The sequence below is a fragment of the Lactuca serriola genome, chromosome 4 (assembly GCF_051521515.1).
Source record: "Lactuca serriola cultivar US96UC23 chromosome 4, Lser_US96UC23_V15, whole genome shotgun sequence".
In the NCBI taxonomy this organism is placed as follows: domain Eukaryota; kingdom Viridiplantae; phylum Streptophyta; class Magnoliopsida; order Asterales; family Asteraceae; genus Lactuca; species Lactuca serriola.
The window spans coordinates 115,564,585-115,580,169 of NC_136411.1; the positions used below are offsets into that span (position 1 = coordinate 115,564,585).

At 34.9% G+C, this 15,585-nt stretch overlaps 1 protein-coding gene across 2 annotated transcripts; it reads left to right on the forward strand.

The window, feature by feature from the left end:
• The first annotated feature begins 11,513 nt into the window (after positions 1-11,513).
• On the forward strand, positions 11,514-15,136 carry LOC145102388 (DEAD-box ATP-dependent RNA helicase 53, mitochondrial-like). 2 transcript variants are annotated; one of them, XM_079039775.1, is made up of 8 exons: positions 11,514-12,050; positions 12,452-12,579; positions 12,913-13,324; positions 13,391-13,489; positions 13,579-13,803; positions 13,912-14,073; positions 14,163-14,624; positions 14,781-15,136. In XM_079039775.1, exons 1-7 carry the CDS (start codon positions 11,670-11,672, stop codon positions 14,610-14,612), a joined length of 1,857 nt encoding a protein of 618 aa, XP_078895901.1. In that variant the 5' UTR covers positions 11,514-11,669; the 3' UTR covers positions 14,613-14,624; positions 14,781-15,136. The 2 variants fall into 2 exon arrangements, with proteins under 2 accessions (XP_078895901.1, XP_078895900.1); XM_079039774.1 differs by having other exon boundaries at positions 11,515-12,050; positions 14,778-15,136.
• Positions 15,137-15,585: the final 449 nt, after the last annotated feature.

Sequence of the window (15,585 nt, forward strand, 5' to 3'; positions counted from 1 at the left end):
TCTTGTCTTGTTGGTCAGTGATGTTTGACAATGAAATAAACTGGTTTGACTATGAATTTAAAAAGTTGAACTATAAACTACAGACAAGTACATTGTCTTGTCTTGTCAGTCAGTGATGTTTAACTATGAAATGAACTGGTTTGACTATGAATTTAAAAAGTTGAACTATGAAGTATGAACTATAGAGAAACACCAATTTGTATATAATTATAATTGTATTTGTGTGATGATTGTAAAACACTTTCATTGCTTGTGAAAATGAGTACTTACACCGAAAGAATCTTTTCTCAACTACCAATATTCTTGCATAATCTTCAAAGAACAAATCCTAATACCTTCACAGCCATCAAGAAAACGGATACCAACCGCTTTCAATTCTGTTTTGGGGCTTTAGCTTGCGTGGTATAACATATTTGTTTTATTGAGTTAATTAATATTTCTTGGCAATGTATCTCGTTTACTCTTTACTTATCACTAATATATATGTTTGTTTTTTTTATGCAGATTCGTACCTTCCTTAGGTGCATGATACCATTAATATATGTGGGTATTTACCCTTTCTTGGGAACTATCTAACAAAATGTACTTCACAGTGGCTTTAGATGGAAACCATGAACCCCTACTCTTAGTAATTGGTTTGGGAACCTTAGAGTGTGAAGAATCATGGAGATGGTTCATGATGAAGTTAAAAGAGTGTTTAGGTGAGGATACATAGGTTGTTTTCATAAGCAACCTCTATGATAAAAATAGACTTTGCTTTTTAGAGTGTCTACCCAGATTCGTATCATGGATATTGTCCTAAAGATATAACTCGAAAAATACGTGATTCTGTCGGACATAATGATACGGAAGTCGAAACATTGTTTTGGAAGTCATGCAATGCATATAGTGTTCATGATTTTTACTTGTGTCTAGAAAGGTTGCCAAGTGCATGTAGGAAACCACCTTTCTGCACCTTTCTTAGGAGTCCAATTTTCTGGCTTGACGATATAGCAATTTCAAAATGGACACAAATATCTTTCCCAAAAGTACATTACAATGTTAAATCGATTTATGTCCCTGAAATGTTGCAAATTATATCCACGTCCACACGTGAGTTTCCTATAACACCGATAATTGAGTTAATCAATATGTCGATACAATCAAAGTATATTGAACGGGCTGAAGTGGCGGTAACTTTATAATTATATTTAATTTTTCCTTGTATTATTATTTTAAAATTAACAAATTTTGCAAGGAGGTTGTCTGGTGGGGTGACCCCTTATGTTGAGAATAAGGTTCAAAAACGTGTCAACAAGTCTTATAATTGGGTGGCAAGACGTTTTTATGGGGATACATTTGAAGTCGACGACAATTTTGCCACCAGCAAAGTACAATTTGAACATAGGGTATGTAGTTGTGGGAAATGGCAAAAAAGCGGTATACCATGTAGCCACGCAATAGCATCTCTAAGAACCCATACGTCTGAAGCCATCCACGAAATGGTTGATTATAAGTTCATTGCTTTCGTGTATCGAGTTGCATTTAGATCTGAGTCGGTGAATTCTATACCATCACATGTGCACTGGGAAATACCAAATGAAAGGGTGGTCCTGTTACCTCCTTAAAAGAAGTAGTTATTCATGTACCCTGTTTGCATTTTATGTCCTATTATGTATTAGTTATTTATGTACGACGTTGCATTTTATGTCATGTTATGTACTAATTATGGGTTAATGTTTTAATGAATTGATTATGGACCTGTTATCTTAATTCATTTTTAATTGCGATTGAGGAAACAACATACATTAAAAATTAAGGGAGATTTATTAACTACTCACAAAACACACGTACAACAACAAGCAACGTAACTAACGAAAAACAAACAGCTTAACCAACATGCATATTAAAAGTGAGGGACATTTTTTAAAAGATTCCATGCATCTCCGTGGGTAAACTCTCTACCATCAGATTCGAAATGGTATAGTTCCAAAGCCACCTGTATGAGAATGTCTTCATCCATATTCACATGTTTATTATCCAACTCGTTATAAATACGTTGAAAATGCTTGACCTTTATTTTCAAATCTAGAAATTTCGCTTTGACATCTCTTTTTCTTCGATATTGAGTATGCCCCATTTGATGGTGAAACAAATGACAGACATGAGATCAAAATGATCTAGCGCGAACTTCTGGCGGATCCGGTGGAAAATCGTCCTCTACAGTTACAATCCAAGATTGAACCAAAGGGACATCCTCTTCATTGCTCCATCTATGTGGTACAGGCGAGTCCATAGTTGCAAGAGGAAAAGTAATGTGATACAATTAAAATGGATATGAACAACTATTTATAGCGACTCCTTATTTTCCCGGTGCAATGGCTTGTCAACTCAAGTAGCAGTGTATTGTGTTGTCATTCGATGCAATGGCTTGTCAACTCGAACAGTGATCTGTTGTGTTAACAGTTAGTACACTACATTCTTCAGTTAAGTTGGACTATGAATTGCAAACAAATTAGAAGATTGGATTGCAATATTGTGTATAAACTACTATAAATTGACATTAAGTTAAAAAATGGTTTACTAAATGATTTTAGAGTTATTCATGTATTATTTTTGAAATTTTACTCTCTTTGTTTCACTAAAAATGAGTTCTATACCATGGATTAATGAGGAGTTCTTGGTTCTTACACATGCATATATTCATGTGTACGAGACCAGCAAGTTGAACGATCCTATGTTTTGGACTCGTTTAACCAATATCTTCAACGCTGAAAACCGAATGACTACAACAAACGATCGTGATGAACTGAACATCTTAGCAAGATGGTATGAAATGAAAATTGAAGTTCTATTATTCAACGTTCTTTATACCAAAATTGACGACACCCGTTTAAATGCTACCAAGGAGGTCATCTTGGAAGCTGCTAAGGAGGAACACAAGTCATTAAGTGACGGGTTGGAATTTCAGTTTGAAGCCCCTTGGAATATTTTGAAATATATCCCGTTTATTTAATATCTATTTCAATTTATTAGGTGTGTACTAGGTTATTTTCATGTATTACGTGTGTATTAGATGCAGCCCCTATGTTTAATTTTAATTAATAAATGCTCATTTCATTAGTTTTCACGATACATTACAATACATTACTAACAACAATTTCATGAACCATTAAACTTAAAACATTACAAACATTACTAAAAACAACGAATTAAACTTAAACTATTAAACTAACAATCATTACATGAAACATTAAACTTATAACATTACTACAAACAAAGCATCAAAATAAAAAACAAGTCCATGGGTTATTTTTAACGGAAAATAGAGTGGTCTACATGAAATACTGATTATTTTTAACAACCTTCCAAACTTCCTCATATTCGAAGGCTCTGCATTTACGCTCACAAATGTAAAAATCTGTAACAACTACCAAGAACTCTTCTTCATCCCGACAACGAAGTTTGGTACTTTTCGCATAATTACACGCTCGATTGAACCATGTGACTTCTTCCTTTACATCTTTCCATTTACTAACAACATTTGATTTTTGTCGTTGTTGTCCTTCTCCCATCTCATGGTTGAAAAAAGTTGTTATGCGGGTCCATTCGTCACCTACTAGGCAATGCAGGGGAGCAAGTAACGGTACACCCTCCTTAACACTTAGCCAATGTAACACCCGCAGATCGGGCTAGTCAATTTAGAGACAATAAGCATCAAAAATGAGTTTTTGATGGAAGATTATTTAGAATGATTAATCTTAACCAAGTTTTAGTATATGTTACAAGGGTTCAGTAAATATAAAGAACGCCAAAATCCGAGTTATAACGAAGAAGTTATTACCCGTTGAAGTTTTTCGGCAAAACCGACGCGCCACCGGAAGACGTAAATAGTGAATTTACGATAGAGGACTTTTTAGCCATAGTAATATAAACAAAAGTCATAGAATATGTTAAACTGAGAGCGTCCATAAAAAGAACGCCCAAATCTGACTTCGTACGAGTAAGTTATGAATTTTCTAACATTTGGCATAGTAGTGCACGACCCGCAACTCGAATTTTAGTTCGAGCGATTTTTGGCCTACGCGACCTAAATGAGAGTTGAAGATCTCATTAATAGGAACTCAACGGTAAAAAGACAAAAAAAACGGAGTCTGTATGTAGAAGTTAAGAATTTTACGCGGACATTTAACAATATTATGTCCTCATACTGGCTACTGTTAAATTTAAAATCGGTCGACAATTAGCCGACGGAGTCTAAATGAAAGTTTTAGATCTTGTTTTTACCTACACACAGATATAAATAATGTCGATAGTAGAGCTCGTATGTTAAAGATATGGACAAAACTTGGTCCCTACTCTTTGAGCGCGATAAATTCGATACAGTTTTGTAATATGAGATAGAATGAGAATTAGCTGACGACGTCTAAATGAAAGTTGTAGTACTCGTAAATACCAACGCGTGGATATAAAGAACATCAAAAATGGAGTTCGTATGAATGAGTTACAAATTATAATAGCATATTTACGTATTAAAATAAAGTATAAATCATATATACGTACACACACACACACACACACACATATATATATATATATATATATATATATATATATATATATATATATATATATATACAAATGTATATATCATTAGAAAAGGTATCGACGATGTGGTTATTATAAGACTAGTGTTGAGTACTTTCGACATTAGTTTAATAAAAATATCGTTAAATCTATTTAAAATAGTATTATGAAGGGGTGTTTAGTCATTTATATAACTATACGCTCATTAAGTAATTATGGAGGGTAGTTTTTGTAAATTCAATTACTATAAATAAGAGGCTTGGGATCTCATATTTCTTGCACCATTCTCTTGATTCAAAAGTCTTTCTCTTCTTATCCCCCGAGCATTTCAGTCCCTCGTGATTCGACTTATCTTTCTGTAGTTTTAGTATAGTAAGGTGAGCGTTGAAGCGTTGCACGAATCTTTCTTAGAAAGATTCAACGACGAAGTTCTGCCCCTGCAGAGCCCGACTCCTAGCTAAAACCCCCTTGTAAAGTAGTTATGCTTACCCTATTTTAATATAGCTTATATTTAAAATTAGTATTGTTATTATGAACTTATAATAAATATTTGAGCTATTATTATATAAGTGTCGTTATAATATATTTTTAACTACTCGCGGTACGGGGAATCTGGTTTAAAGGGCCACATAGGGTTGTTGAATTTCAGAAGTGCTATATGCCAAAATGGTCCTGCCCTTCGGTGTTTTATGTATGGCCCATGTCTGTACATAGTGGTTGGAAAATATTATTTAAATGCTTATAATAATAATAATAATAATGCTAAGACTAATAATTAGTCACGGTAAATATTAGACTAAAATCTAGTGGTAATAATATTAGGTTTCGTCGAAGGAAATTATGTTGTTAAGAAGCGAAGCGCTGTCCGAGTTTGGAATCATCACTTTAACAAGTGAGTGCATAGTTACTTTCATCTTACACATAGATATGAATTATTTTATATAAATTACGTGTCATGTGTGCATATTATCTGGATACTTGCTGTCTATGCTGGATGAATGATTTTATATATGTTTTAAATGATTTAAACTATATATTTATTTTATATCTACAAATATGTTGGGATCAAACATGGGTAGATGAAATAGTTGATGTGTGATGAAATAAAATGATGAGAGATAGGTGATGATAATTAGGTGAGGATAGATAGGTGATGATGAATCGGTGATGTAGGATGAAAGATACTATAACCTTGTCCGACAATTTGGAGATGTAGTCATCTACCAGAGTATGGATGGCGACCACGAACTATTATAGACAACTCCGTGGAAACACCAGCAGGCTCATAACCTGTACGTGATGAATTACGAGTTCATGCGATGTTGTAACTACGGATTCATGCAATGATACTCTAACCCCTTACTATGAATTACGAGTTCAGGCGATGTTGTAACTACGTATTCATGCGATGATACTCTAACCCCTTACTATAAATTACGAGTTCAGGCGATATTGTAACTACATATTCATGCGATGATACCCTAAGCCTTGTTGGGCACGTATTGAGGAGTAATCCATGAATCAATACTGTCTATGCGATGTAGGCGATGATCCTTAGGGAGAGTCCTTAGAAACAAACATATAAGGAAATGCGATGTAAGGAGATGAGAGATAAATATGATGTAGGAGACGGCCCTTAGGATAAATCCTTAGGGAAAGTACTTAGGAATAAAGAAGATAATAGGGATGGGTAATTGGGTTAATTGTTTGATGATTAAACGTAATAATTATATTATTGTGGGTTGAAAAACCTATGTACTCACCAGGTTTCCCAACCTGACCCACTCAGTTTACTTGTATCACAGGTGACGATGTGAAGTTATATTACACTGAGAGATTAAGGAGATATAAATCACTAGTGTAAATGAATGTAAGTTTTGTTTATGCTTATGTTTATGTATTGACGATGACATCCCAAATGTTTTAAAAGGAATAAAAATACATTTATTCAGAAATGCTTTGATAATGAAATTATCATGTTTTTCTAGGAACAAATTCCGCAACGTTTTTATTGAAAGAAATACTCTGATTTTTATAAAGCATAAACAAAATCGGTCTTTTCTGGACGTGAAAATGGGGATGTCACAACCAACATCGTGTTAGAACCAACACCTCATTTCTCTTCCATGGTCGTTCAAAATTGGAACCAGGTACCTCATTCGAAGAAGTTGCTGCATTCGACGACATTTCTTAATATGGGAGTTGGTTTAGTTTAGGTGACATGGGTGTTTGGTTTGTATATCTTAAACATCTATTTATATTAATAAGTACAGGACTATGAATTACCACTTTGACTACGAAATGGTTGCATTTGGACTATGATTTGCAGGTTACTGCAGTGACTTATCATGTCAAACAGTCACTTTTGTCTTGTCACTTCAGCGTTTGACTACGATTTGCATGTTACTACAGTGACTTGTCATTAATGTGTAGTCATTTCAAAGTTCGACTATGAATTATAACTCTGACTACGAAATGGTTGCATTTGGACTAGTATGTATAAATGCCACTTATAGCACCAATTTATTATAATCTCGACTTTATTATGAGTTCCTCACAAAATTTTGAAGTTTGCTCATGGAACGAAGTAGATTGTTACTACCGTGATTTAGCCAACCCTTTTTTACACCCTCTTCAGCCGGCCCATATACGTCAGATGAAAATTTTGAAGAATTGAAGAAGGCTGAAGAACAACAAGAACCGGACAAAGAGTCATCCCGACTTCTCACTCAAAGTGGTAATGATATTGCATCGAAATGCAAACAAGCTCAAGAATGGATAGACCTCAATAAAAACAAAATCAAAGAGCATGAATAATGGATAAAAAGGACTAAGAAGGCAATCAAAACGACTGAAAAATGGCTTCCTAAGAAGGACGAGCAGTTGATACACCTTAGGGTGCAAAATGATCGTTTGGAAGATAAAATGAGAATTAGGGATGACTATATAATAATCGAGAAAGAGAAGTACCCATTGTAGTTCCCTGAGTTTAAAAATTAGTTACAAAAATGTTGTAACATTATCATGATACACCTTAGGGTGCAAAAGGATCGTTTGTTGTTTTTTTTTTTAAAAAAAAATAACATCTTGTAATTGTTATAATCTGCAAACTAAATATTATAATATAAAAGCTTCATTAATTGTTATAATATGCAAACTAAACTAAAATATGAAAGCATAACAATGTCTTGTAAGATTTAATACAAAAATTACAATACGTAAGTTAACAACTCTTCATTTCAAGGTTGTTTCATATCAAAATCAACATCATAGGTTTGTGAGCAACTCGCTGAACCACCAATATTATATGTCATTTCTGCAGTAGAAATTGTTGTGCGACGTGCTTCACTACCGGACGCCCTTCCAATATAATTGTTTCTTGTGTGTCCTAGTTGACCACATGTAGACCATTCTTTTCTAATTGGACCCTCGCCTTGGGATGAAATGCGGTCTGTGTTTCTTGGCCTGCCTGGCTGACGTTTATCCATTATAGGTGGCTTAACAATCATCAAATCATCGGGGATATCCCATTCGGATGGCTTTAGCAAAGGGTTTATTGATTCCTCATACGTTTTCCTCAATGTTTCGGTAAAGTAAGCATTTAATGCATACCTCGAGTAGTCTTGGTAATTGTTCACTGTTAAACATCTTATGACATGACCACAAGGTATCCCATCAAGTTTTCAATGCCTACATGTACATGTTATTTGTTGGAATCAACAATCACGTTTTGTGCCCCCTTTTTGACCTCACATTTCGTATTTGAGATCATGCGAACATCCCACTTACTAAAAGTTTTTTTGTTTTCTTTTACAATATCATCGGCCCAAGGGGTAAGTGTTGTTGTTGCTTCCGCTTAAAAAACAGACAAAATGAAGAAGTTAAGATCAATAACATTTAATAAAACATTAATATTAAAAATTAACTTAATATCTGCAAAGTTACGTCTTTGAAACCACCACTGTTGCATTGTTGCACGAAAAAAATCGATCAACATAAGTATCGGCACCTTACCTGCGTGTCTAGATAATGCATTTATAGACTCCGCACTATTGGAAGACATAAGACTGTATCGGTTCCCTCTAAAATGTGCCATAGACCAAGTTTATGGATTTATACTTTTTAAGTACTCCCATACTGGTTCTTTTGTCTTTTTCATAACTTCTATGGCAGCGTCAAAAATATCAACTGTGTACACCCTACAAGCCTCCCAAAAAAATCCTTTAACTGGGTTACTCTTCCCGAATCTAGATACTATGTTGAAATACAAATGGACACCACGTATTCTGTGATGAGCGTGAGGAAAAATGTTGGCAACAGATGTTGATATAGATGGAGACCTATCAGATATAATTGTAAGCTCCTGCATATTGCCTATGCAATCATGTGGTTTTTGAAAAAATCATGTCCAAGAAATTGTGCACTCATTTTTTCAAATACCATATGCAACCGGTAATATTTGGTTTTGTCCATCCTTAGTAGCTGCAAGTAACATGGTACCTTTGAACTCGCCCTTTAGGTGGGCTCCATCTACTATAAGGGTCGGTTTACAAAAATTGACAAAAACGCGTACCTACAATATATTGTATGTCTATTCAAATACACCAAAATAAAAATGAAAAAAATAATAAAATATTAAAATACTAACCGAACAACCAAATGCGACGTACAAAAACTCAAAGCGATCATGGTCATCTGTTTTAATATGTCACCGTACCCGGATTATGTTTGACCAAATTGTGGAAATAAGCCATAAGTTTGGTAAAAGAATCCGCTTTCGTACCTCTTAACAACAACAATGCATATTGCTTCGCACACCATGCCTGATGGTATGAGATATTGATATTCAATTGAGCACATATATCATTAATAATATTTTTTCCTCGATAAACTCTACTATAATCTTCGGCCAAAACATTAGCAAAATATTCACCCAAAATATATTTGTTTGCTTGTCGATGATTAGGTTGCAAAATTGTTGAAGAACATGTGTATACATCAACAAATTTATTCACTTGGAAAAGTCCATCAGAATTTTTAATTGTTTTTTCTCTTAGTAACCAAAAACAATTTTTCGAAACACACACAACCCCATAGCTTGATTTGGTGGATCTATTTGTCCTCGTCTGAAAACTTTCTCGAAGACATTTTTTTTTACCAATAGCCCGCTTTAAAAGTTCTTTGTTCTTAAGTATACTCTCACATTCAATCTTTTGAAGATTGATGTTTACCATCTGTGTTGGGATATCTTCATTAATATCAACTGGGCATGCTGGTAGAGGAGGCATACCATAAAAAATGTTATCGGGAAACTTAGGTTTAACTTCATCACCTAACTCATCTCAATCTGAATTGCTTTCTAAGTCGGTTATATCTAAACCTACATCAGCAACATCAACATAATCCCCGTAAACATGCTTTTTTTCATCTTTTTGACGCATGATTTTTTTCTTTTTACTTTTATCTACTACACGCCTATTTATAACTTTAACTTCTTGTTCGGGAACATCAACACAACTACCACCCACGTAATTTAGATATGTACCAACATCATCATCACCAACATACTTGTAATTCTCAGGATCCACATAGTGAATAGGTGAATAACTAACCTTAACATTTTCAGTAACACTATGAAATTGAGGTACACTAGGAGTATTGAAAGTACCTATCAGATCGTTGCTCCCTTTATAGCTGCATAAATTACCAACCGACTGATTTCCACTTTGAACAACCTCATTAACCTCATCTCCTTCATCAACCACCACAAGCACTTTCAAACCCTTCTTCCACTACATTTGATTACATTTATCAACATTCTAATATCCATGTCTTCAACTATGACTATATAATAATTCAATTCAGGATGATGAAAACGAAGACTAATTCTATATTTGTCTAACAAACCAATTTTGCTTCTCACCAAAGATACAAAATCACTATAACTAATATACTCAGAAAATATCAAAGCGAATTCAGAAATACCTCCCTGTAGACATACGTATTCTAGATTTTTTTCAATAACTTGCCATCTCCCACCGGTTACAAGACAAACCAAGTATTCAATCATTTTTTTAGAGAGATTTTAAAGAAATTTCCTAAAGAAATAACAAGTAAACTGATAATTTTCTACAAAAGTTTATATATATTAAAGTTATTTCGTAGTCAAACCCATTGATTTCATAGTAAAAAAATAATTAAAAAAAATTAAAAAAAAAACATAAAATCGCAGATGAAAGAGAGAGGAAATCGCAGATGGACACAGTCTATCTATGATTTTAGCCTGGTAAACCCTATGTATATACAAAAAAAAATTAAAAAAATACCCCACCTGCGAATGTACAAGTTTAGCCACTTGTACATTCGCAGATGGGATGTGAAAATCGTAGATGGACCATTCCCATATGCGATTTCTGTGGCCAAATTTGCAATTTCGATTTTTTTGGCTATTTTACACAAAGTAATTAGTATATTTAGCTAATTTTGTCATTTTCTCTTCTTTTTAATATAAATTATAAAACAATTATAAATTTATAATAGTTAATAACTAAATAATATGTTATAAAAATCTTAATAACTAATCTATAAACTTATTTATAAAATATTAATAGTTAATAACCAAATAATATGTTATAAAAATGTTCTTATATTTTTTCGGTTTAAAAAAACAATTAAAATTTAACCATAAACAAAATAAGAAATCATTATTGAATTAAACGAAAACCAAATTAACTGAACATCATTTGATTTGTTTCGGTTTGATTATTTGGTTTTAGTTTTTTATCAAACCCTGAACCGATGATTCAACCGATCAACCCATTACCTTTCCATCGATCAATTAAAAGCCGTTTTTTTTTTTTTTTTTTTAAACACAAATGTTATTAAACTAACCGTACGAGGGTAAAAGTGTGATCTTCCATATGCCGAGTATAGCTAGCCACCGCCCTTGGCAATAGGCGAATAACTTCCTTTTTAAGTTTTTTTTTTCCTCTCATCTCGTAAACCCTCACCCCCATCCAAATTAGGGTTTTACACTCCCTCTTCATCTCACACAGTACCCACACACACAGAAGCGACAGACGATCTGAAATCGAATTACAGAGATGAATAGTCTCCTCTTCAAAACTTCTTCCAAGAGACTCACTAACCTTGCTTCCCTTACTACTTGCAACCCACTCAAACACCTTCTCATTCCTTCATCCACACCACCCTCACCCGCAAATCGTAAAGAATCTCCTAGCCAATCTCAAACTTCCCATCCAAAGTTTGGGTTATTGAGGAGTTTTCATGGGTCACGATGGGCGAGTATCAGGGCTTCCGATATGTCAACACAGGCTGCGGGATTTGCGGTCGCCGCCGATCACGCATACGACGGTGACAGGGGTACGTCTTCCGATGGTCTCGAGATCTCTAAGCTTGGGATAAATCAAGAGATTGTCTCGGCTCTTGCGAAAAAGGGTATAACCAAGCTCTTTCCCATTCAGGTAAATAAACATTCATTACATGTTTTCTTTTTCGTTTCTGGTTTGTGTTTTAATGTTTACATATTATCGTTCATCAAGTTTCGTGTTTGATCACTACCTTGCTTTCATATGTCTAATTGTGCATCTTTGGAAAGTGAAATTACAAATGGTAGTTGGTGTCGGTTTCTGATTCTTTATCGAAGTACAAATTGTGACTGCAAATGGAAGTTGGTGTCAAAAGATACAACCTTTAGGGGGTGTTTGAATCAAGAGACTTCAAAGTTATTATCTTTATAATGAGTTGTTCTTATAGTGTATACATACAGTTGAGTAGCGTCAAAACTATGCATTGTATATACATAAATCATTTGAAATCTCATTTGATTTCTACTGACAAACCAAACATGATCTTGAATTCTCAGAGGGCTGTGCTGGAGCCAGCAATGCAGGGGCGTGACATGATTGGGCGTGCTAGAACTGGAACAGGAAAGACTCTTGCTTTTGGCATTCCCATCATGGACAAGATCATTAAACACAACGATAAATATGGGTGATTGATTGATTTTTTTGTTTTGTTTTTAATGATCTGTTTTTTCAAAATGGCACTTTCATTGCATGTAGAATCTTTCTGGGAAAATTGCATGAAATAGCCACACTTGTTACCTATAATAGCATCTTTTACATTTTCTTTAAGCATAATAGCAACATACTTACAATTCCTTATAGTTGAAAAATAGTCTGTGTTGCTATTTTTGGTAAAGAAATGTAAATACATTGCTATTGTATGTAAAAATCAAATCCATTAGCAAGAGTAAAGTATGTTGTTGTTTCTTTCAACTTACCCATTTTTATTAATTCAAATATTTGTTGAAAACTACAATAGAAGAGGAAGGAATCCATTAGCCATTGTGTTGGCTCCTACTAGAGAGCTAGCTCGCCAAGTTGAAAAGGAATTCTATGAATCTGCACCGAATCTAGACACACTGTGTGTCTATGGGGGATCACCCATTCAACGCCAGATGAGCACTCTTGATCGAGGTGTTGATGTGATTGTAGGCACCCCTGGGCGTGTTATTGATTTGATCAAAAGAGGTGCTTTGAATCTTTCAGAAGTTAAGTTTGCAGTTCTTGATGAAGCTGATCAGATGCTCAATGTTGGATTTGCTGATGATGTTGAAACAATCCTTGATTATTTGCCAAAAGAACGTCAAACCATGATGTTTTCTGCTACTATGCCAAGTTGGATTATCAAACTTACCCATAAGTATCTCAAGACACCCTTAACAATTGATCTTGTACGTTATGCACCCTTTAGTATGCTACTTTCATCTGTTCCTATTATAACAAGTTTTTGGTTGTAGGTTGGTGATTCAGACCAAAAATTGGCTGATGGGATAACACTATATTCTATTTCATCAGAAATGCGGGAGAGACCATCACTTATAGGACCACTAATAACAGTATGTGCTGTTATTTTGTGATTGAATTTCCTCATATTTTGTTGCACTTTATATATATTATTTGTTTACATTTTTTTTTTGGGTTTTAGGAGCATGCGAATGGTGGGAAATGTATAGTTTTCACCCAAACAAAGCGTGATGCAGATCGATTATCATATGCATTGCAGAAGAGCTTCAAATGTGAAGCTTTGCATGGAGACATTTCACAAAATCAAAGGGAGAGAACTCTTTCAGGGTTTAGAGATGGGCGATTTAATGTTTTAGTAGCCACTGATGTTGCTGCACGTGGCCTTGATGTTCCTAATGTTGATCTGGTGAAACTCTTTTTTCCTTGGTATCTTGAATATTATATGCAAAACTAATTAGTTTTTTTTTTCACTTTCTGATTAGAAACATTTTTGTTTTGTTTTTTAATTTTTTAGATTATACATTATGAGCTTCCCAACTCATCAGAAATATTTGTTCATCGATCTGGGCGAACGGGTCGTGCTGGAAAGAAAGGAAGTGCAATTCTCATGTATTCTTCTCAACAGTGGAGAGATGTCAAGGGATATGAGCGTGAAGTAGGATGCAAATTTTCAGAGGTAAATTACAGAATTACTGAAATACCCCTCTTTTTTTTCTTTCTAGATTTATCATGTTGAGTACTAGTTTCTTTTTTTGATTTGTTAAGCTTCCTCCAATTGCTGTTGATCCTGCATCAAGAATCGAGATGGGTGGTGGTTTTGGTTCTTCTGGTGGCAGATTTGGTGACTCTGGGTTTGGTGGTAGATCGGGTGGTTTTGGTTCTTATGGTGGCTCGTCACCACGTGGTGGTGGTGGTGGCGGCTTTGGTAGGCCTAGTTATGGCGGCTCAGGTGGCGGTGGGTTCAGAGGGCCGAGCTCTGGTGGACGGTCTGGCGGCTTTGGTGAAGATTCGAGTCGGTCGGGTGGGGCGGGTCGTAGAAGTGGGTTTGGGGACTTTGGTTCGGACCGGTCTGGTGGTTTTGGTGGCGGCCGGTCAGGTGGGTTCGGTGGTGGTTCGGACCGGTCAAGTGGGTTTGGGTCAGGTGGATTTGGTAGCCAGCGGTCTGGTGGTGGTGGTGGTAGGTTTGGTAGTTTTGGAGAAGATAAAGATTTCTAATCTGTTTGTAAGGTGAAGTCAATTTTTATAAAGTTTCTTTTTTTGTAGTTGGTTTATTAAAGCTATTAATTTTATAAAAAGCAATCAAATTTTAGAAAGTTAAGCCACACATACACATATAACTTATATATAGATTTACTGATATAGATCTTTTAATATTATCAGCAGGTTAGAATGAATGATAATGATTGTTGAAGGCAGCTTTTAAAGTCGTATATGGAAGAAGTGGATGAGATATTGAGTTGAAAGCTTGGTGAAAATGGTAGAGTAACAGAAAACCCAAATTGGATATGTGCTTCCGAATTCCAATATGATCTTAGTTGTTTTTTTTGGTTATTATTATTATTATTATTAATATTAATTAAGCATACGACTAGTAAAAGCATGGTCATGGTGATGGTGTTTTAACATTTTAGTTAAGTAGACGAAAGAGGAACCAATCCTATCTGTAAATCTATTTTGGGAGTTATTTGGGTCGACAATAAATACGTGGATGAAGCTTTGTTATGAGTTTTTAACGAAAATGTCTACTACACAAAATACTATTGGTTGCATATTGGGCTATCCTTTAATAGAAAACCAAATTACTTCAAGTACGACTGATTGTTTGAAAGTTTGAGTGAAACTGTAAACTTTATTAAACCACATGGACCATCTGTGTAATTTTATGGTGCAATATAAAAGTCACAAACCAACCAGCTACATATTGCGTGCCATATCAGTATCATATTCTCTCATCACTAAAACCATCTGTTATAAACCACCTCCACCTAGCCATCACGACCACCGAACAAACTCTGCTATACCTAGCACGACCACGAAGAGAGAGAGAGAGAGAGAGAAGAAGAAGGCTGACTCTTTCTCATAGGTCGTTGTGTTTCGTCTTCCTCACCACAAACCACCACAAAAACTCCCGACCACGATAGCTAGGGGTGGTGTGCACGAACAACGCTCGTGGCCACGTAGACCACGA

What these genes read in the sequence shown, in the direction of transcription:
- LOC145102388 (XM_079039775.1), top strand. Translation starts at nt 11,670, where the DNA reads ATGAATAGTCTCCTCTTCAAAACTTCTTCCAAGAGACTCACTAACCTT. An exon ending in TTATAGGACCACTAATAACA is followed by an intron (nt 13,490 to 13,578) that starts GTATGTGCTGTT and finishes TTTGGGTTTTAG; the next exon opens with GAGCATGCGAATGGTGGGAA. An exon ending in TAGGATGCAAATTTTCAGAG is followed by an intron (nt 14,074 to 14,162) that starts GTAAATTACAGA and finishes TGATTTGTTAAG; the next exon opens with CTTCCTCCAATTGCTGTTGA.